General features: G+C 36.9%; 3 protein-coding genes across 4 annotated transcripts in view; 2 read left to right on the forward strand and 1 right to left on the reverse strand.

Moving 5' to 3' along the window:
* abcb4 (ATP-binding cassette, sub-family B (MDR/TAP), member 4) overlaps positions 1–2,162 on the forward strand; it is a 25,173-nt gene extending 23,011 nt beyond the window's left edge. Inside the window, 1 exon segment of the mRNA XM_042490176.1 lies at positions 109–2,162. Coding sequence (XP_042346110.1) covers positions 109–315 — 207 coding nt within the window. The 3' untranslated portion in view covers positions 316–2,162.
* crot (carnitine O-octanoyltransferase) lies at positions 2,104–18,824 on the reverse strand. Of its 2 annotated transcripts, XM_042490175.1 has the most exons (18): positions 18,708–18,824; positions 16,922–17,039; positions 16,765–16,827; positions 11,091–11,215; positions 10,823–11,004; positions 10,598–10,722; positions 9,995–10,103; positions 8,755–8,848; positions 8,506–8,631; positions 7,647–7,748; positions 7,397–7,480; positions 7,194–7,301; positions 6,962–7,092; positions 6,753–6,876; positions 6,107–6,185; positions 5,150–5,243; positions 4,259–4,378; positions 2,104–4,030 (listed from the first exon to the last, which is right to left on the reverse strand). In XM_042490175.1, exons 1-18 carry the CDS (start codon positions 18,717–18,719, stop codon positions 3,910–3,912), a joined length of 1,917 nt encoding a protein of 638 aa, XP_042346109.1. In that variant the 5' UTR covers positions 18,720–18,824; the 3' UTR covers positions 2,104–3,909. The 2 variants fall into 2 exon arrangements, with proteins under 2 accessions (XP_042346109.1, XP_042346108.1); XM_042490174.1 differs by lacking the exons at positions 16,765–16,827; positions 16,922–17,039; positions 18,708–18,824 and adding exons at positions 11,930–12,069; positions 14,543–14,649.
* Positions 18,825–19,616: 792 nt separating this feature from the next.
* On the forward strand, positions 19,617–21,528 carry rpp38 (ribonuclease P/MRP 38 subunit). Its single transcript, XM_042489590.1, has 2 exons — positions 19,617–19,706; positions 20,601–21,528. The coding sequence occupies exon 2, from the start codon at positions 20,608–20,610 to the stop codon at positions 21,526–21,528; it is 921 nt and encodes a 306-aa protein (XP_042345524.1). The 5' UTR covers positions 19,617–19,706; positions 20,601–20,607.
* The last annotated feature ends 1,799 nt before the right edge of the window (positions 21,529–23,327 follow it).

Genomic DNA, 23,327 nt, shown 5'->3' on the forward strand with positions numbered 1-23,327 from the left:
CTCTAAATATGAGACGAGTAAACGGAAAAGATATAACGAGCTCCACTTCTCTCCAAACGTTTTGTATGCGTTCATGTGAGGTCACTGACATCATTCTGTGTTTTCCAGGTGGTGCAGGAGGCATTGGACCAGGCCAGTAAGGGCAGGACGTGTATCATCGTGGCCCACCGCCTGTCCACTATCCAAAACGCAGACCGCATCGCCGTCTTCCAGGGAGGAGTGGTGGTCGAACAGGGGACACATCAACAGCTGATGGCCAAGAAGGGAGTCTACAACATGCTGGTCACCACGCAGATGGGTCACGGGAGGGAATAAGAGGACCGGAGGAGGACACAGGGAGCAATACTACACTGATTGTTATTTATGTCTCCACAGATATTTATGTCTCCCTGCCCAGCTTCAGTGGAACAATCAAATGTGTCTTGGCTTGTTTGGACATTTAATTAAGTGACCTTTAAACTTTTGTGGGAATTTGTCTTGCAGCAGTACCTCATTGGTCACGGAGCGGTGTGTAGAATTTAGTGGTGGTGAGGATTGCAGGGTCCAGGAGGTTTTTACAAGGAGCTGAGTTATACACAGACTTCTCTTACTCTCCAAAATAAGCATACACGCCAATTTAAACAGGCAGAGACTTAATAAAGCGGTTTAACTTTTTTTTTTTTACAAAAAACAATGTTTTTCTGGCACTGCTCATCACAGAAAAGGCTGCTAACTACCATAACTGACACAAAAATGTGAAAGGCACTATCAAGAGCCAGTGTTTGGTTTGTCCGCTCTGGGCTACTGTAGCTGATTACTCATGCTTAGGTCCATGTCTTCTTGTCCATGTACACTCGTGCTAGTTTAAGGACTTCTTCAAAATAGCATGATGTTCATTTTGTAAATTATGGTCCCATTTTGCGTTAAAATCGTCGATAGAATTTGTGATTTAGGGCTTGTGAGATTCACCACACGCTAATCCACAGCTCCATCCTTTCGTCCAAACATGTTCACATTTGGCTTCAGAAAACCAAGATGGACAAACTCGAGGCTTCAAAACAAATGTCCATAAAACCAATTACTGACATCACAATGGCAAAATCCACTTCTGTTCATTAGTTGCCACTTGTGTGGACTTTAATCCCAGAAGATTTTTGGTTTCGTGATCGTTGGAGAAGCACAGGTTCAAATGGCAAAATTAATGACTGAATTCCTTTTAGCAGCTTTAGTTTCAGGGTCCTGGTATTGTTCGTATCGGCTCACTGCGACACCTGAATGTTCTGTGCTCCTCTACAATCACGTCTGCTTTAAAAAAGGCTTATTGTACTGTACGCTCTTGTGTTTACTTTCTTCTTCCTCCTTGTTTGTGTCTTGTACACTTGGACTTATTTATCTTTATAATTTCTTCACTGAGAAGCAACTTCTTGTGACCAACACGCCTTAGCTGCTGATTTCTGGTGCCATCTTCTGTTATGTGCAAAATATAAATGTACAACGATTAAAGTTAACAATACACTGGATTAAATATGTATTATCAAGTATACCTCTGACACTCAAGAGTTATGTTCTACAGTTTTTGTATTTGGGCAAATTTTTTTATAATAACTTTGACTGTCATGATGTATTTTTATTTTTTACAGTCTTGAGTTATTGATTGATCTTAAGTGCCTGAACATTTCAGCCCAGGAACATTTTTATATACACAGGGCATTTTTTGCATAACTAGGATCCTATTTTGTTTCTACAAATGCCAGCAACTGTACTAACCTTTTTGTAGAATATCCTTGTATGTATACTAATAAAAGTTTTATATTCAATTATTAAGCCTCATTTTAGCATCATCTGACCTCTTGAACAGGACAATGAAACGTGGAAATCTCACATTTTTATTTGTGGGAACAATTTTGCTACATTTCCCCAAATCACATACATTTAGTGTTTTTTTACAATAAAAATGTACTTCAATGTATTATACTGAGCTATTTTCATTTAGATATTTAAAGGAAGTGCTATCTTAATCACATTTTTGCCATTTCCAAAAGCTTTGCTGACTGATTCCAGATTAGGCTTTAAATGCAAACAGTTTTTAAGGCTCATCTATGTTTTACAGCAGTCGTCCTAAAAGAAAGTGACAAACATTCATCTTTAATTTGACAGACAGAGAACACAGAAAAAGGAACGCTGCATATTGTGCAGGTGCTTTAAGGTAAGTCACTGAAGAAAAACAAAACGCTGTGCAGCACCTCAACAGACTGAAAGGCAACTCGTAAATCAGTGGATTTTTTTTTAGCATTACTGCTCCTGGGAAACGACTCAGGATTTGATTCATTCGGTCCAACAACATTTCAAAAATCTAGATGCATGATTAAATAATTTAATTCAAATTTAAGTCAGCAGACGGTCTCGCCTGCACTTTCCTAAAATTGCAGAAGATCCAGGTTATTTTATACCCGCAAAGCCACCCTTTTTTTTGATTCACGTGCCCACCGACAAACTTCAATGGGAATGAATGCGGCTCCGCCTCCAATGCTGCATCCAGTTGTCTTTATACATCCATGGTGCAGATATAATGAAGGCAAATGATCAGACTTACAAAACTTTCAGCAACAGCCAACCCTGCGACCTCAACACATTTGTTACCCTGTAGTTCAAATAAACTAGTGTACAGAGTTACAGAGTTACAGAGTAAGGTCAGGACGGCCTGTGTGGCAGCGGGGCATATTACGGACCATTTTTGGACTTCAGACTTTGGTCTGTTTTATTTTAGCACTGACAAAACTTAAATTTTATCTTTTTGTTGAAAATAGTTTTAATCATATAAGGCACACATCAGAATCACTACCAAAAAGATATTCACTGATTTCCTTTTAGGAAAAATAAATCAGTCCAACTTTAAATGTTGAGTATTTTTGTTACATGTTTCAGTAGATTTCGCTAATCCAAAACAAATCTTACTTAATATGGTTTTATTTGGAATGACTTTTATAAATTGCAGAGAAATCTAAGGCCAGCAGTCGAAAGCCATTATTTATTTTCTTCCATTGTCCACCTTAGAACATTAACAAGTTGGGTTTTTATCCAAATGTTGCGCAAATTTGACCGAATTTTCATAAAATCAGCAAAAGGAAATGCAAATTTATTGTGCTTATGCTTGGGAGTTGGTTCATCTACATAAGCAGAGGGTGGCGCAACCAGATGACATTATTAAGGGTGTTTTCATATTAGGTGGAACGGCGGGCTGTGCTGCTGTCTGATACAGACACATCAGTTTTACATTGAGACAATTTCATAACCGGTTAAAACGTTGTTGTAGTTGTGCGAGTGCCTGGGTAAGGTACACAGTGTTCACACCGGTATCACAAACTGGACTGTGGGGTCAAGTATAATCAGATTCAGGCCTCAGTCACTGATGATAGCACCTCTTAAATGAGCATTGGTCAAACTTCAAATAAAGAAAAAGCAGTTGATATATGACAGAGAGCACACCGGATAATGGGAAGATTTTTTTTGAACAACTAAAAAACCTAAGAAACCTAACTACTGTCTGTTGAATATGTACTCACCGAAGGACGGACATGATAAAAAAGATCTCAAGACTTAGGATTAGCTTAGTTAAAATGTGGAATAATACTGTCAGTAGTTAAAATTAAACATTCTCTACATAATTTACACGAGAACCAAATAAACTCAGAGAATCAGGAAAAATATGTAGTCAGAAAAGAACAATTTAAACAAAAAGTCTTTTTTTAACACTGAAAGAAACAGTGAAGTTGATAGATTCTCTTAATGCCACACTGGGTGTGTATCACCTAGCAGGTACTGACTCTGTATTTTTGCATTGATCGGTGCTCAGAACAAACTATCGCTAGCTGTCGGCTATCTGCTGAGGGTTTGTGAACCGTGTGTGCGTTATTGTGTCTGTGTGAGTACTTATAGCTGAGACGTGGTGGCCAGGTGGAGCATGTCGTGCAAGGAGTTGCTGAAGTTGTTGAATAGTGTCACAGCGTCCGTCTCACGGCAAGATTTCCACGCTGAGATGGAGACCACAATCCTGGAGGAGAAAAAAAGCCTAAGTCGGGTGTGAGTGCTGAAAATGCCGGGAAGATACGCACAATTTCAAACTTTGACGGTGAAAACTGAAATGAAAACAACTTATGCAGCTGACACTGATGCACATTGTTAGTATATCTGAAGAACTTTTTTTCACACCTCTCACATAAATCAAAATTCAGAAGTTGAAACAGCATTATTGGGAGATGCATGCGTCTTGTCTGCCCACCTGTCATCTCGGATGCGATAGAAAAAGCCGTAGCCGTGTTTCACCATGGGAGCCATGGCCCCCATAATAGTAGTGTAGCCCACCAGACTGGACGACAGCACGAAGTTACCACCACCGCCACTGCAGACACAAACACAAATCAGTTACAGGCAGACAGAAAGACGTCCCTGACACTTCAACTAATGCAGTGTCTGAGTCTGCTGGATGATTTTTTTCTTTTAGTGCAGAACAGTTTATCAATAAAGACCATTTATTAGTCTGTCTCCTGGCTAAAGCTGCAGCCCCCAGTATAAACCAGTAAAATATATCTATAGAATAAAATAGAATAGGGTGAAAAATGTATTTAATATGGAAAGAAATCACAGCAATGTTACAGTTAAAAATGGTTGATGGTCTCCATTTATACAGACAATGCAAGAACTCTAGCTACCTCTTTTTCTTTTTTTTCAAGTTAATTTTTTTTTTTCCTCTTGTTTTTGCATTGATTTTCTTGTTTGTTATATTTATTATTATTTGTTATTGTTTGTAATAGTTTGTTTCTCTCTGTTTATCATAATTACAGCAATAATTATATTATCATTATTTATTTATTTTTTAATAAATAATTGTTTGTTAAGGTGTATTTTATTATGTATCAGACCCCAGGAAGACTACATGATCCTCGGGGGTGAGCTAATGGGGAAAATCAACTATAAACTATACAATAATACACAATAAAAGACTAAACAACAATAAACTAAACAAATTAATATCTGTAAATAAATAAATAAAAAGCAGTATTATAAAGCAAAGTATGTAGCTGTATTATCAGTTAAAGGTACATTTACACAATCATATAACCAGTATGGACACACTATTTCAAAAAACATGAATTAGCTCTGCAGGTCGAACCTTCGTGCATACAGAGGATCCGTATAGAGCTCTGGAACGGGACGTCCCTCCTCTCTGGTGATCAGATACAGCCCGAGGAGATGCCGGTCAAAACCTGCCGACAGGGTCAAAATGACATGGATTCATATCTGTTCCAGAAACCATAATAACATTTTTTCTTGCCCCACTTGTGCAGTGTTTGTCAGTATATCAGATTGAAAATTACGCTCAGCTAGCTGGCATACATGAAGAGAGAGAGAGAATGCCAGGAGAAGATGGATAAAAGTATGAAGGGTTCCTACAGCTTAAGGTAAGTTAGATTTAAGACTTTTAAACTTTTTTAATGCCACTCAGAATTAACTTTTTTATCTACATCAAATGTTGGAAAAATAACTCTTTTAAGGGGGGAGCATGTGGGAGACACTGAACATAGTATATTATAATAAAGGTATCAATTTAGTTTACCAACAAAATATTTGGCATTTCTGTTTTCTGGACAATTTTTGTGTTTCACAGTCTGCATGTGTGATTCTACTGCTTGGATTCCTATCGTGACGAGTTTTCAAAAAGTAATTTATTAAATTATTTAACAAAAAAAAAAAAAAAAAAGATGGAACAGATTATTTTGAGATTTTGCAACACAACTTCAGATAAAAAGATTAATAAAATCCCACTTCCCATGTCTGAGCATTTTTTAAGACTTTTGAAAAAATTCATTTAAGTCACTTTCATAGCAATTAAGGCTTTATTTTTTGATTAATGAATTTAATGCCTTTTAAGACTTTTTAAGGAAAAATATTTGCCATTATGTTACATTATATGGAAGATTATCCGTGGAAAACTTTCTACAATTTTTACTAATTCTATGACTTTTTTAGGCCTGGAAATTGTGATTGGAATTTTCTATGACTTTTCCAGGTTTTCAATGACTATGAGAACCCTGTACTGAACAGTAAAATGTATATAAAGTGAACTCACCTTTAGCTTCCTGGGCTTCAGCCATCAGTTTGTTGTGTGTCGCGAAGGCCTGCAGCATGGCTTTCCTCCTGCTGTCAGCCTGACAGAAAAATGTTCATGTAAAATGTCAAATACACCAGTAAATGTTCGAGATGGACCGACTTTATAAACCCCAAAGACAAGACTTTACTTTTTACTGTGCATAAAGTGAATATTAACATTCCTCACAGTTGTTCTGAAATATATTGTGTATAGTTTTATTTGGTACCAGCAGTTAATGCCTGTGAAACGTTGTTTCACAACTGGGGAAGGCACTCGATATTTTTCATTTTGAAATTTTAATGTTAATTATATTAATAATTTGAATTTGAATTTTAATTCTTTCTATGCGAACCAAAAAAGTAAATGTGCATCTTTTAAGTTTTAGTTTGTTAATATACGTTTAATTTAATCTTCCCCTGTGTGCTTTCGCTTGTTTACCTGCTAACTAGTCTTTTGGCTCATACTTTTATTTATTACTTTTAAGCGCTTGATTTTGTTGTAATTCATTATTGCCAAAACAGGCTTGAAGTACAGTTTTTTGCAACTGTAAAAAAAAAAAAAAAAAAAAAAAAAAAAAAATTTTTATATCGATAAAGTGCAGGATTTCAAACGTGCACCCACTCACATCACACGTGGGGTCCATCATGGCTTTGCACCAGTTCACAGCCTCCTGGGTGCAGGATCGCATCGTCTCCGTCCTGCCGTGGTAGAACTTGCGAGTCATTGCTGTCTCGTAACAACATCCTGGCCTGTGAGGGGTAAGAAGAGACACTCAGGGACACACAGACTGCAAACATTAATGACAACACAGTCCTGTTTTTAACACGTCCATACCTCTTGTGAATTCTCAGGTAGGCCAGCTGCATTGCTAGTTGGATGAAGCTGTCTGGATGCAACTTCCTCTGTTTGATGTCCTTTTTTCCAAACCCTGTGAAGGCGTAACACACGATCTGCAGGTCCTGTGCCTATAAAACCAGAGAGTGGACATCCACACAGATGTGACTATGGACAAGTCATTTTGCATCAGAATTATTTTGCAATAGTTTGTTGTTAAATACTTTCTCACCGTCTCATAGTATTGCTGTTTGGCGTGGCTGATGTCACTCTGGATTTTTTCATCCACAGTAAACACAAGCTCCTCGGGGTTGGGTATCGGTCTGACTGCGTCTGAGCCCTAAAAGTGCAAACATCAAGGTGTTAAAAGTGTAAATGGAACTTACAAGGACTGTTTCAATTTATAAACAGGATCAAGTAAAACTCAGGGTTTACCTTCCATTTGCCCCCCGTACTTTTGATTTGCTGGTCCAGATACCAACACATAGACACCAGCACCATGGCATCATATGGTGCATGCTGCAAAACAGTTTGAGTGGAGTTTTTAATCTATTATATTTAACCCTTTTAGAATTTCAATTATCCAAGATGAGCAGCATAAAATGCTGAATCTAAAAATGTGTCATACAGGCTTTCACAGTGTGTCTTTAAACTCTTCGAGCATGATAAAAACATACAAACTCACATCACAAGTGGACCCAAAAGTGCCATCTGCGAACACCAGTGAATTGTATGATTTGTCACCCCAGCGGATGGTGGGGTTTCCTGTCAGGGCTTCCAGGGTAAGCTGGGATCAGAGTTTCAAAGTCACACAATCAGATACAAAACTAACTCTCTACTTTTAACTTTTTCCACTTCACTCTCACTCATCTTCTTTTCCATGAGGGCAGGGGATCTTTAAGGGAGACAGCAGGTCAAAAACATATGCCACAAAGACGTGAATTACATCATCTGAACGCTGGAAACCTGGAGTTTGATTTGAGGCGCAGCTCAGCACTTGTGTGTCATGAATATGAATTAAAGGTTGCGTTTTGGTTAGGCGCCTCGTCAAACTTTTAAAATAAAGTAAAGAGGCTTAGAACATTATGGTGGAAGTATATGATGACCATTCCCATGGCTCAGTTATGTCTCATTATTCCAATTTTTCGGTTGAAAACATTTGTTTCACAGATTTGGTGTTGAATTTAAAGATATTTGACCACTCAAAAATTGATGAAAACGATCAAAATTCCCTCCAAAATACCACATTAAGACAATTCGGCAATTGGGTAGCTAGCACCTCAGTTCTGGAAACTGCTAAGAATTCCCCAAATCATAAATATACCTATGAAAGCCACACATCCTCTGAATGCTGGAGGTTTGCTGTTGCAAAGTTTCATGAGCCTGTGATTATCCCATTAGTCAATATAGATCATTTTATACAGTGATGTTAAGTTTACAGTAATGTCGGCTGAGGGCGCTGGTGTCAGTGCAGGGCGGAAGCAGTTAAAAACAGTGACAATTAAGTCATGAAATCAAAAATACTTAAACTGTTGAGCCCATACATTTGAGTAGTTCTCTGCAGTGGAGTAGGGTTTCACTTCATCCAGAGAAATGACGAACATGCTGCTCTGGATGGTCTCCAGAATGGTGTTATTGTGCGGGTCGATGCTTATTAGATGCTCCCTGGCCTGCAGAGAGAGTACGCAGATAAATGCTTAATATATGAGAACTTTCTCAGAAACAGGATCCATAATCTATTTTACTTATTCACTCAGATGAACACTGAAGTCTCAAAACGTGAGCACTCCTACCTGCGCCCAACGAGTCCTCTCATCTGAGGTGAGAGCACTCACTCCGTCTCCCTCTGGCTCTCTTTCACAGCGCTCTTTCACATAGGTCAGCTGCCTGTGCAGGCAAACACACACACGAAACAAAATAAGGTAATGTTGAACACCAGCTGCTTTCTATTGAACTAATTATACTTCCTTGTTGTCCAGCTCATTACATGGTTTCTGCAGGGTTCACCCAGTTACATAAAAAAGTAATAATACCACACAGACTGCAATTCAAAACCTGTATAACTTTCAGACCAGCCAAGGTATAAAATTGAAAACTCATATGTACTATATTGTCCAAAATGATCTATTATTATCGTATCACTGTTTTCCTCAATTCTTTCCAGCAGTATATAACATTAATTTGTGATATAATTAATTAAATATATGCAACTTGGACTGGGATAGCCTTCAGAAAATGGATAGATGGATTAACCAATGAAAAATAACTAACTTTTATGTTAATATACTGTAATTTTTTGCAAAAATCAACACTTGCCCTGTTCATGTTTAACTAAAAATAATTTAAATGGCCTGTTGGTGTCATAATCTGTGGCACAGTGACACTGCAATATATATACAAAGGGTTTCTTTCTTTAAAATCTTGAAAAGCGTTACTTTAGGACAGTTGAGTTGTGTGTAATGACTAATGCGGTTAAAATGTGTCCATGTAGTGCAGGATGAAGCAGCTGGAGGGTAAAACTATACAATCAACAGATTCTTTGGCTCACTGTTAGAAGTTGGCAAGCTAACGACGATCAGGACTTTTCTCTTTTCTACTCCAAAAGTGCCGCCGCAGGCTACCGGTAAGCTATGCTGCATCATCTTTAAAGTGTTGTTTTAATTTTCTTCAAACTTGCACACAGAAGAATCGCTGCACTCGAGTCTGATGATGGACGGGAAAACCCTGCTGTTTATTCTGCCATCATGATGGCTAAAATGTTAGTGACACTGTCATGTAAACAAACACATACATAAACACAACGGGCAATATTGGGGTAAGCAAAATAAGTGAGGTCAAGTTCAGATATCGTATGATAAGTCAATGACGTAATTATCACGACAGGCCTATTAATTAGTGGAAAACATGCATGTCAGAGTCAGTGGTGAGGTGTTTTTATTGCTTCATGCTTGCAGAAGTTAAATCAGCAGGGTCAGCAGCAGTTGGCTCATGGCCGAAACGCTTCAACAATAAGTTTGCTCTCTTGTGTGCTACCTGAGAAGTTCCGGAGGAGTGAGGATTTGTCCGTCATAGACTGCGTTGAATGTGAAGATCCGTCCACGACACATGACCACCAAATGGGAGGGGCACGGACCCTCACTCTCTGTGGTGCAGCAGAAGATGCACAGCAGTGAATAAGACCGATATTATCAAGTCAAGGATAACTTATATATTAAAAGGTAAACAGCATATTTTTGAGAACATACTGATATTATCTCTTTATAAATATTGTGAAGGATTTAGATCTATGGCATGACCAAGTGAATGACTGTGGCTTATGCAGATTCTGAGTCTGTATAAATTGTTTACTTAAATTTTTTTGCCTTTTATATAGTCTCATATTTTGCATTTCCTGAAATTATTGTTCTCCATTTTGTATAGATTACCATTTTTAACATATGAGGAGCATTTTTGTATTTATTTAAATGATTTTTTTCCTTTCTATTTCTCTCTTTCTTTTGTTCTGTATCATGTCACAACTATATGTTATGTTATTATGAGAGCAAAAAGTGAAAAAAATGCACAACAGTAATATATCAGCTGAGAAAGTGTGTGAAAGTGTAAACAGGTGAGTCTGAAGGTTAAAGTTCATCCTACCTGTCTTGAAGTAGTTACGAATGGTGTCCTTCTTCACTCCAGGCACTTTGCAGGTGCAAAACAGCATTTTGAACTGGTCCATGTCTAACGGTGTTTTTCCAGCTTTCTGGGGGAGAATCCTCTCCCTAAAATAAACGACAGATTTCAATTGTAACTGACTTCATGTAAAAGGAGAGCAAGTTACGCTTAACACATCATAAAAAGCTGCGTGTGATCATGTCGTACGTGCGGATCAGGTTCCAGTACTGCAGTGTGTGCCATGCGCTAACACTGGCCCTCTGCAGCTGGGTTCCCTCTGCAGCAGGCCAGCAGTGCTCCAGGTACGCCCCCGGGCCTGCAAAGTTCATGGTCAGCTGAGAGGCCATGCGGAGCTCCAGATACGCAGCGTCTAACCACCATTCTTCCAGCTGAGGAATAAAAAAAACGTAAAATAAATCATCCATGACTGAAGAGGGCATCTGTAAAACAAGACATTTAAAGCTTGAATACACACCCAGTTCCTCTTGGTCCTGGCTCTCTGCAGTAGTTTTTGGTGCAGCTCTTTGCCAACACCCTCTTGAAATTTCTTCACAATATCTTCTGTAACCTTAAATTCTTCCTCTGATGCAAATGGGCGAACTGATGAAAAACATGGCGATGCAAAGTTAGTCAATTTAAAGCCCCAGCTGTCAGTCATTGTGGAAAAAAAAAAGTGACGGGTGCCAAAAAATACTGAAATCTTACAAAAATACAAATTAGAGCAAATAAAAATAAAAAATAATATAAAATCTATATACATTTTCTACTTATACGGATACTGTATGTTCATGATTAATAGTTGCAAAGGATAACTGAAATATACATAATGTAAATTTACAGTAAGAAAAATATAGAAATATAGCCTATAAATATTATTAATGCACAGTAAGTGGTAAATATTGCACAGTATGAAATTGCATGGCATGTTTTAAATATAAAAAAGTGAATATGTACATATATTATGTGAATATTAATAATAGTATGAAACATTTAAATTTAAAAATGAATGCATCCATTTTCCAAACTTGTCTTAATTTTTGTTTAGATCTAACAGGAACCTGTTAAAAAACAGAGTAAAGGCCTTGTGCCTAAGGGGGAAAATTACTGAATAACAACTCTCACAACATTAAATATTTACATAAAGACAAACAGAGCAGCAGTAGTGAGCAGTAGAGGCCATGCTGAATTTTCTTAAATATTTACTGTTTTTGTTTGAATAAATATTTGATGTTTGAATGGTGAATATTTACAAAACCAAGAAACAGAAAACAGAAACTTGTGACACAGAAGGTCGATCAGAGTTTACTATCCTACCTGCATTCAGGTACTTTGAAAGGCTCGTCTCCAGGGAGGGGACAGGCAGGGACGGCAGGCTGCTTTGGTACTGGAAGGTCCGCTCACGCAGAGTCTCTGACAAATTATTATCCATTTCTTCTCCCTGGGAGGAATTCAGACTGAAACCACAAAACAAACATCTGTAAAGATCTTCTCCTTAAAGGACAGGAATGTAGGATTAAGTAGCATTTGGCGACATCTAGTGGTGAGGCTGCAGACTGCGATAAACTGATTAATAATAGGTCATCATTTTAAAACAACAGCTGATAACCTATAGATTAGGTCTGGCTTTTAATTAATGCAATTCTCGTAACTATTTTTTTCCACCAGTTCTCTGATTTTTATTTTGGCGAGTAAATTTCGTGCATTTTGTAAAACATTTATTTCCAAGTTGCTCATTGCTTTTTCTTTTGTTTTTGTTGAAAGAAACCGCACCAATGTGCTCAGGGTTCAAAGGTTTAAATACTTATGAAAGACATCTGAAAGCAGCACAAGGAAAGTTATTTCACTCCAAATGAAACATCAACATATCAGATGGCTTACATTTCAACTTCTGGGACCAGTGAATTTTTGACTTCTTGCCCTGCCCATTGTAGTTATCTCAGACAAATAAAAGTGCATTTGTAAAGCGTGTAAAGCGCATTTGTGGCTGCTAATTTGACCCATTTTATCTGATGTCAAACATTTCCCGACTCAAAAGGCTTTGCAAAAAGATATTTATTGCAGCTGTATGATCCTACAGTCTTAATGCGGGATAATACATAGCTTATATTATTGCTGGCTGTGTTGCTATCTGTATCAAAGAAAAGTTAATTCATAAACTGAACATTACAACTTAAATAAAGGTATGACGTGTTCCAAGATTGTCATACTAGGCTGCATAAGTTTTAAGATTAACTGGCGACAGAGTGTATTTTTGTTCCACATTGGATGATTATACTTAATGGTATCTATAAACAGGAGGAATGATTACAGCAATGTACATATTGGTGGATGAGCGTTGCTTTATGACAGATTCTTGGCACCGACTAGTTAAAATTCCTCTTGACTGGGTGGAGTACAAACATAAAAAAGAACAGCCAGATCTAAACGTATTCACAAAGCATGCGGTCAAAGGTGTCTACATACTTTTGACTGTACAGTGTATTTGCAATAATTGTTTATGTTGTTTGAACAAAAAACAGCACCTAAATATATGCAGTATGTTTACTTTCCACTAGTCTGATAGAGGGCAAGTTATGGAAGCAAAAAAAGCCCAAAATCTTAAAACTGACACGTTCACAAAAAAGTGACTGTCTGCTAATATTTAACTCTCTGAAATCTGGAGCGACATTTCTTTTCTTGTGCTGTTTTACAACGACTTTCACAATATTTCAACCTTTGAACCCTGAGCAAATTGGTGCGATTTCTTTCAAAAACATGGAAGAAATGCTCGACAAATTGCAAGAAATAAGTAGAGTTAGAAAATTATATTTTTAAATGTTAGGGGAAAACTATTTAAAAAATTATGTATGACAATTTATCATGGTTACAAATCTAAAGTATGCTAGAAAGGATTTTTTAATTGCCAGCTGTATTATCACCCAGTTTCACTGTGATAAAATAAGAAGCTTTAAAGTGTTTGTAGTTGTGTTGCAATTTGTTGCAAAGCAAAGTTGATTTATAAACTCCAAGCAAATTGGCTTGATTTCTTTCAAAAGCAAGGGGAGAGCGCAAGAAATGTCCCAAAAATTAGCAAAGAATTAGTAAGTACAGTAATACAAGAAAATTACACGAAAGATTGTCAAATAAATAAATAAATTAAAGTTAAATTACCTGAAACAACCCAAAAAAAGGTGCTTAAAAATAGGAAGAATTATGTAAAATAATTTTAAATATTTAAATATGATTATTATAGAGTTTAATTGTGGGATAATAAGTGGCTTGAAAACACTGGTAGCTGTGTTCCTATCTGTAGCAAAGCAAAATTGATTAATTCCTTTCAAAAAACAAGGGAAGAATCCAATGAGCAACGAAAGAAGAAATGATCCAAAAATTAGCAAGGAATTAGAAGTACAGTGGTACAAAACAATTACATGAAAATTAGTTAAAATAAAATAAAAAGGAAAATGAGCTGAAATTACCTGAAAAAGTACTTAAAATAAAAGGAATTCTGTAACATAATTTTAAATATTTAAATATGATAATAACAATAATGCTGAAACGTCCCAGAGTTTTATTGTGGGATGATAAGCAGCTTTAAAGTATTATTAGCTGTGCCGCTATCTGGATCAAAACAAAGCTGTTTCATTAAATCATTTTTACGACCACAAAACTATGATAAAAGTTGTCAGTGTAAGTTGACTGTCGGTGGCCAATTCAATAAAAATACAAACGTCTAACCCTGTTTGTTAAAGGCAGCCAGTTAAAGAGAGTTAAGTCGTTTATTATCAATCAAAGGACCAAACAAAGTCCAACAAGCTAGCTGACGCTGGTGCAATTACAGCGCTTTAGCTTCACTCGCCCGCGGCTAACTCAAGTCAACAACAACATGTTAAACTTGATTTTAAAACGTCTTTCCTGGCTTTTAACACAGAGTATCTGTAAGCTCACCGTCTTCAGGATTTGTTGACTGCATCCACACACAGCAGGAGTGTGTTTGCTGAGGCTGGGGTGTGTTTATCGGCAGCAGCAGCAGCCGTTACCTTTGCCCCACTGAACCGAACCACCGAGCCAGCCCGGAAGAGCTCACTGCGCATGCGCACGTGTGATTGCACTTGACCTATATTTTATCAGTGAACTGAAGAGACACGAGGAGTGTATCTATATTATTATGCATGTATTGTTTACGAGCTGCAGAGAGGTACTTTGGTTTAGAGGCTGTGGTAAAAACAAAATTAACTACAATTCTACTACAATTTTATTTAGCAGGCGCTTTTATCCAAAGCGACGTACAACACAAGCAAGAATTTAGACTTAAGGAAAAAAATCCTTAGTAAGTGCAAAAAGTGCTTCAGGTGTGATGGGCACAGGTATTGCCGTCTATTTTTTTTTTTTTTGGTAACCAAAGTAATAACCAGTAGCGATCTCAGCATCTGAGATTCAACAATCTCAGTATCACTACTTACGATGACAATCAACATACAACATCCCACAACTTTGTCAGTGCTAGATAAATAGTCTAGCACTGGTAGACTAGAATAGTATTATTATCATAATAGAGACATGGAAACTTGAACCAAACCCACAAAATACACATTTCTAGATATTAGGGACTGTTATTTATTAAAAAGAAGAACCCTTTGACCCTCCCCAAAGCTACAAAATATTTTTCTTTGAGCCACTATGTATGACTCAGGAAAATAGATGAAGCATTCGTCCAACATAATGCATTTAAAGATCACCAGAAGTCTGAAAATCCAATAATAATTTCTGTGTTTGGAGTTAATAAATGGTGTAATTTTGGTCATTTCTGTTATGGTGGGCCCGCAGGTTCAGAAGGCATGTTTTCTTCAAAAATCAAGAAAAGATTTTAAAACAGAAAAAAAGTGACCAAAAATTTTTGAAGACAGCAAATCAGCAACAAAGTTCCTTAAAAAATGCCAAAAAGTTTTACAGAAATAAAATCACAGACAGGATTTTAAAATCACCCAAAATTTTGAAGTTAATTTTTTAAAAAAAATATATCTATTTTTTCTTTTCACCAAAAATTTGTGTCTAATTATTAATCTTATTTGAGTCTAAAACATGCCTTCCAAATCCATGGGCATAGGTATATTTTAGACTCAACATTTTGGGGATTTTCACTGAGCAAATGTGAAAACACAAGTTCCTCCCTATTTGACATGCCTCCCCATTTTTGCACCACCACCTTATCCCCTCTCATGAATAACAAACAGTCCCTTGTAATGATAAAACTGAGTACGGTAAACAAACAGATCGACTGCTCAATGACACAGTTTCTCAGTAAGACAAACAATTCTTGCAAATTTACCGTACAGCTAAAAGTACATCAACATCCCCTTTCAAAGAGATAAATCTCTGTATTTCAATTTATATTGACTCAAGGAGGTCAGATGATGCAGAATAAAAACTACTTAGAGCGTCTTGTGGGATACGTGTGAATGTAGTAGTAAGAAATAAGTTAGGTGTACATATTTATACATGAATACACATTATACTGACAGGTGTTTCTATTATTTTGTCCACCCCATATATATCAATGAGGCTTAATAAGAACAAAAAACAACAACAAAAACAAAAACAGTGCATAAAGAGGTTTTATTTTCACATTTGACAGCATTTAGTTTGTCCTGTTTGGGTAAGGAACCAAACTGCATATCAAAGTGCTGTTAAGTACCGTAAATTATACAGTATTACAGTATATTGCTGTGTACTTGTGGATTACAAGAATAAACTACATCATTAATTGCAACTAGCAAATTTTATACTTCTGATCTTAATGGATGCATAGCTCATACAAGTTAATAAAAAGAATCTACGTTTAAAAAAAAGACAAACTATAAAAAGAAATCACAGCAAATTTGAACTTTATCCTGCGTCATTATGGCCTCCGGCAGCAGGAGGCTGTTTGTTTTAGAGACAGCAGCTTTGTTTCAGTTATAAAGTTAGGAATTTTTTTGCATTTATTCTGCCACTTCAGTTTATTGCGAGCCTTACATGCCGTACTTGCTGATGACTTCCTTTGCAAGTGTGACGTAGGCGGACATGGCATCTTCCTTGGACATTCCTGAAAGTGAGTGCAAATACAAAGCATTTGGATTAAAAACACAATCAATGTTTTGCTTTTTTTTTGTTTCACCTGGACGCGTTACCTTTCCTGGAGTTCCAGGCGTCCCACTTAGCTTTTCCTTTTACATCCATCATTCCTGGTCTATCTACAGAAGTGAGAGCACACAGGAAGAAGGAAATGTTGAGCGTTTATGAAACGTTTTATGGAAGTGATTCTGTTTCTACTGCAGCGATTCATACCCGTGTTAATCTCTCCAACTATGGCCTGCTTATAGAGGCCGTACAGGTCCAGCAGCTCCTGGTCCGTCGGCCTCGTCTTCACCTTCTTCACATCCTCTGCCATCTTCTCAAACTCTGCCTGCACAAAATAAATGGTCAGAATATATTTCAGATAGATAAGACAGACAGATGACTACTATTCTGTTACAGTATCCTGTAGTAGTAGTAGTAATAATAATAATAATAATAATAATAATATATTATTATTATTATTATTATTATTATTATTATTATCCAGAAATGTTTTGGGGTTTTTTTTGTCACACAAAGAATAAAAACAAAAACAAATGCCGACAGGTTAAAAAAAATATATAGAAAATGTATATTTTTATATACACTATAGTGGCTTGTTTTTACTTTAGTTTACTTTTTGTTATTGTTTGTTCTCTCCGTAAGTTGTGGGGAGGTCTGGTAATGCATTTTTTTTTATAGAAAAAAAAAGTCTCTACAAATGCAAATGAATAAGTAACATAACATAAAATAATACAAAAATGTATGTTTATACATGCATACATATACATCTAAAAAAAAACAAGTAAATAATATCTTCACTTTCAACATGGTGATTAGGTCAATGATGAAACAAAAATGACTTCACTGTTAAAATGTAATTGATCATAAGGGCCCCAAACACACTCAAATCCCCCCAATGACCCCTCAAGTCAAATTTTTCTTTTTTTTTCTCCAAGTTTAAGAAAATCAACTGGATTTTATTTAGTATTATATGTGTGCACGCGAAACAACAAAAGTAACAACACAATAATAGACTATACAATTCAAAAAAGTAACCTGACATAAAAGGAGAATGTCAAACTGTGTATTTAATGTAGCCTCGTATTCATGCGTAGTGCAATTAGCTGAATCAAATGAAAACTATATGATCAATAGTGCATTAATGGATTGATAAAAGATGCATGAATCCAGGGTGCTGATGCTTGCATTATTCTTTATGTGTTTTCATCTCTGATAAATTATTCAGTTTATTGTATTTGCACTGGTTAAACAGTGATATGGAGTTATTTTGCACTTTGCTACATCTGACAGATGAATCATTCTAAAGTATTTGTTAAGTTAGTAATCGCAGAATATGATAATGTGCATATTAATCAGTTACAAACAACACTCATTAAGAAATCTGAGCGTAGTATTCCAGTCATGGTGCAGAGCCTGGGAGACCTATTGTTGCACAAGCTGGACATAAACAATGGGCTTTTATTCAAGACTCTAGTGCTTTTGTGCCTACTTGAATAATCTACTTTACAAAAGATCTGGGACATTGCAGAACAGATCATTATAGACCATGAAAAAACCCTGAAAAACCTTTAACTCTCAGAATTTAAACGCTTATAAATTAAGTTTACATGCTAAAAAAGATTAAACTCTAAATCTTAAGTATCAGTGGAAAAAGGTGTCCATTTTTTGAATTTTTTTTTAGTTCTCAATTAAATAGAGCCAGATCCCGTTTGTTGTTTTTGATAATTTCAATATTTTCTCGTTTATCTCTCTTTTTTAAAAGCAGCCTGCATGCAAAGCGGCAGTTGCAGCATCAGAACAGAGCCAGAGGAAATCAGATATGTTTAGACTCGCTCTTCTTTCATTCACTCATCCCACACTGTCAAAGATGGATGACACCACATACAGTAGATGGCGTGGACGCCCTGCTGCCGCGACCGTTATTTATTTCCCAGCGATAACAACTCCGGTACACGGTGACACCAAACGAGGTCAGAAGCAGTAGATCATTTACCTGAGGAGACATATTCGCAGATGCAGCTCTGTGCTTCAGATGGCTGTGTTTCTCCTGTCGGCGCTGCGCAGCTGTAATTACAGCTGATCACTGTAATATAATCTGTCACAGCGAGGAACTGCAGCAGAGGGGGGGAGCAGGGAGCTGCCGAGGAGCTGATTGGCTGCATGTCACCTCATACACACACACACACACACACACACACACACACACACACACACACGCACGCAATAATATGGGATGCATAGTCTCAGAGGTCATGTTTGGATCACATTTAACAGTTTATTTATTTATTTATTATTTATTTATTTATTTATTTTGATGTTGTTGTTGTTGTTGTTGTTGTTGTTGTTATGCAAATGATTTTTTCTCCAACCGAATTGAGTTTATGATATATATATATTATATATATATATATATATATATACATTGCTGCTGTAACAAAACAATTTCCCTTACAGGATTAATAAAGTATTTCTATTCTATTCTATCAAGTTTTAAAATAATATTTATAAAAAACAAAAAATAAAAATAAAATAAAAAATATCAGTATAATTATTATCATTAAATTATTATTATTAATAATAATGATAATGTCCTGTTATTCTTTTCATTTCATTATTTTTAAAATCGAATTTAATTAAGTCTAAAAAATTTTAATATGTTTACATACAGAAAACTTTTTCTCAAAGGTGAAATCGATCAAATGAAACCGTTTATTTTTTAATTTATTTATTTATTTCTGCTTTATTTTGGGATTTTTCCGGTGACTCCGTTATAAATTGTGGCACACGCGCACCATGAGCACGTGAAGCCATGGGTGTCACACCGATAGCTGAACGCTGGTCGGCGCTGTGCTCCTCTTATCTTTTACAAATAAAGTTTTTCAATTCAAACAGCATGGCGGCGCCCTGTGGTCCACCCGTGTTGTGGTCTGATCCTGTGAGCGAGTCCGGTCTGTAAAAACAAAAGCGTTTTACTGCGACAGCATCCGGCAGAGTAAGTACGCGTCCCTGCTGTTGTCCCTTATTTTGCGGACTGTCATGGTGTTGATGCAATAATACGAAAAGTGAAGCAAACTTCTCTTCCCATCAAAAACACAACTTTTCTGATCGTGAATCTCTGAGTAAAATACAGCATGAAATAACCGATCAACACACCAAACATGTACCGCAATATTATCCGAGTGCTAACTTATAATTATTTTATTGATTACTACTAATTGAATATTATTTGTGCTGCTCAGTTTAAACCTTGTCATCAAGCCCCGATCGATGATCTGTTTTTGAGGACCGGTAAGTCAGAGCTGAGCAACATGTCAGTATTATATTTATATTTTTGATATGAGAAAAGATATCGTCTCAGGTTTTGGATGTCGTAACATCCTAAAATCTTGTCTTTTTTGGTTTTTAAAGGCTGAAAAAGGCAGGAAAGTGATGTCATTTTCTGAACTCAAGACATCTGCAAGACATGAGTGAAAAGAAAATTACCTGAAAATTAGCACAAAAAAAATAACCAAAAAACAGAAACGTATAGAAAAATAAATTAAATAAAAAAAAAACTGCTTAGAATTATAATCCTGTTAAACAGATTTAAATATATAATCATAATTAAAATATTAATTATGTATTTTATATTAAATATAATAATTTTACATAGAATTCTACGGAAATGTTGCCCTAGTATTTATTTTTATTTTTTCAAAAATAATACTCTAAATCCACAAATTTCTTGCAGTTTGCAGGACATTTCTTGCCAATTTAGGCGTTGTTTTTTTTTTTTTTTTTTTTAAGAAATCAAAACCAGTTAATGACTGATATATAATGAATTATTTAGGCTCTCCTTGTTTAAAAGTATTTCTTGTTTACTACAGTTTTTTTGTCTTCACTACAGAGAAGACATGGCTGCTGCAGGAAAATCAGCTAAAAAGGAAATCAGAAAGCCAGCAAAGACCTCCTTCACGTCACCGTTCACTCCACGATGGGGCCTGCTTCCGCAGGAAGACATGCACTTCATCCTGAAAACCCTGAGGGACAAACTGGTGTCCACGGGTCTTGAGAAGAAAGAGGTCAAAGTGTTTCGGCCGTGGAGGAAAAAGAAAGACCAGAAACCTGCCGCCGCACCAGAACCTGCTCCCCAGGCGAGCCAGGATTCTCCCAAAAACGGCTGGACAGACGTGTCAGCGAGGAGACAGCTGGCCGTCGGCATCAACGAGGTCACCAAAGCTCTGGAGAGGAACGAGCTCAAACTGCTGCTCGTGTGCAAGTCCGTCAAGCCCAAACACATGACGGATCACCTGATCGCACTGAGCGCCACGAGAGGCGTGCCGGCCTGCCAGGTGCCCCGGCTCAGCCAGAGCGTGTCGGAGCCGCTGGGGCTGAAAAGTGTCCTCGCTCTGGGGTTCAGACAGTGCGCCTGCAAAGATGACGAGGTGTTCACTGACACCGTGGACGCCATCAGACCCAGAGTGCCTTCACTGGATGTTGCGTGGCTTCAGGGTGGAGCACCCAGTGTGACACCTGAAGGTCCCGCTGATGTGGAGGAGGAGGAGGAGGAGGAGGAGGAGGAGGAGGAGGAGAAGAGGAAGGGCCAGAAAAGGAAGCTTGAGAGTGAATCTGAGGAGGTCACAGAGTCGGCCTCCTCCTGCACGCTGCAGCCGCTCAAAGTGAAGAGAATAGTTGCTAATCCAGCAAAGATGCGAAAAGTGAAAGGCGAAGGCGAAGACAGTCAAATGAAAAAGAAGATGAAGATACTTAAGGGATCATTCCTGTTTTTGTATGTTTTAGTTTCCTATTTTTTGGCTTTTGACCACCTAAAGTGAGGCAGTCCTCTTATGGTGGAAATGAGAGTGATTTTTCATTCATTGTATTATTTTAAGGATTTCAGAAGCCTAAAGAGCTGAAAATATCTGGTATTTGACCTCGTGACCCTTTAAGTTGGGATCCACTGTTTTAGGTCACACATAAGAATTTGTGGATGCATTTTTTGACATTTTTCGGCAGCCACTGGTTTACATTCTTGTTTGCATCAACTTGAAATCTGCTTGCGATAAACTACGTTGTCCATCAGTTAGTTGAGAGATTTTTCTGAGTTTCAGCTGCTGCTTTTCTTTGAAAGTTTAATTTCTGGGCTGTAGTTCAGAAAAAGCAAATACTTTAAAGATTTCTCCATCAGGATATTTCACAAGTTATTTGATTTCATAGAAAAAGAAAGTAATTGGACAGATTCATAGATACTGAGAATAAATGTTAGTTGCAGCCCTACATTTTAACATCATATCAACTTTTATTTTTGTCATCTGTGTTCATTTTGCACAGTAAAGCAAGTAACTGTTTCAAAGTTAACATTGCAAGAAAAAACAGAAAAATATTAATAAAATTCTGTCAAACACAGGAGCAGACATCGTTTGTTAAACTGTGCAACCTTTTTAGAGCAAGAAAGTTTCTCTTCTCATATGCTACTGTGAGTTTGGAGGCTTCCTGCAGTTTACGTGACTGAAAAGATCCGTAAGTACTCTGATATCATTCTTAAGAAGGAATACTTCATCTGCAAAATGACCTTTTGTGTATCAGCTACTCGCTGTGTTACCTTGAATTTGTGAAGAAGGTTTCGTTTTCTGGCATGCCTCCACGGAGAATCCAAAAAAGGCAAACACTGTTCATGAAGTGCCGTAAACGCAGAATGTGTTTAACAGCAGAACATCTCCATCGAAACATCCATTTAAAACTGACAGAACTTCTGCAATATAATCCAAGTATCCAGTCATATGCTCAGTACTTCCCAAATAAATGCATTTTTATTAAAACGTTACTATTTAAAACACATCAGTACAAATGGTCTTAATGCACGGCAGAGGAGGGTGCACGGGCTCAAGCCTGCATGCAAACTCGAGCTCGTGCACACACACACATGCTCGGGGCCCGCTACTTGTAGGTGCAAGTTTTTTTAAATCATAAGTGTGTTTGAGAAGTACTGAGGCAACAACTGGATAAATGAGATTTGGATTTTACAACAGGAGTTGCCTGAACGTTTGTAAATTGATGTTTGTTTGTTTTTTCAAAGACTGTGTTTTTTTTTTTTTTTTACTGTTTTTTTGCCTTTATTTTATAGGACAGATTCAGTGTTAAAGACTGATGTTTTGATATGTAGTTTTATGTAGATGACTTCAATCCATGCATAATGTTGGCCTTTTTAAGATTCTGCCAAAAAATTAAAGGTTTCTACGTGAATTTAAATAATTGATATCCGTGGTCACTTTGCAAGTGAATTATTCCTTTAAATTGATCTCATAAGTGGCATTTCTTTGGCCAGAAACACATATTTAAATTGATGATTATGTTTCTGATAAAAATTTAACTGAGTGCAAGATATATTTTTCATGTAATTTGGTAAATATGACTGGAGTTAAAATTTTGGGCTGGGGCGCCCCTTTAACTCACCTGGTAGACTCGTCATTGTTGCAGAGGAGCGAGTTTGATTCCAGCCCAGGTCCTTTGCTGCATGTCATCCTCTCTCATCTCTCTTATGTTTTGCGATCAAATAAAAGCAAAGTGTCCAAAGAAAAAACCTATAAAAGAAGAAAAAAGTATCCATTCACCAGTTAAGTTAAAACTATAAAAT

Source organism: Plectropomus leopardus, chromosome 7 (assembly GCF_008729295.1).
Source record: "Plectropomus leopardus isolate mb chromosome 7, YSFRI_Pleo_2.0, whole genome shotgun sequence".
Taxonomy (NCBI): domain Eukaryota; kingdom Metazoa; phylum Chordata; class Actinopteri; order Perciformes; family Serranidae; genus Plectropomus; species Plectropomus leopardus.

Bases quoted from the DNA above. Each gene is read 5' to 3' on its own strand.
- crot (XM_042490175.1), bottom strand. The intron at 8,849-9,994 runs GTAGCACACAAG...TTGCCTGCACAG, and splicing joins ACTCCTCCGGAACTTCTCAG to GCAGCTGACCTATGTGAAAG. The intron at 5,244-6,106 runs GTGAGTTCACTT...CCCTGTCGGCAG, and splicing joins TGAAGCCCAGGAAGCTAAAG to GTTTTGACCGGCATCTCCTC.
- rpp38 (XM_042489590.1), top strand. From the start codon at position 20,608: ATGGCTGCTGCAGGAAAATCAGCTAAAAAGGAAATCAGAAAGCCAGCA.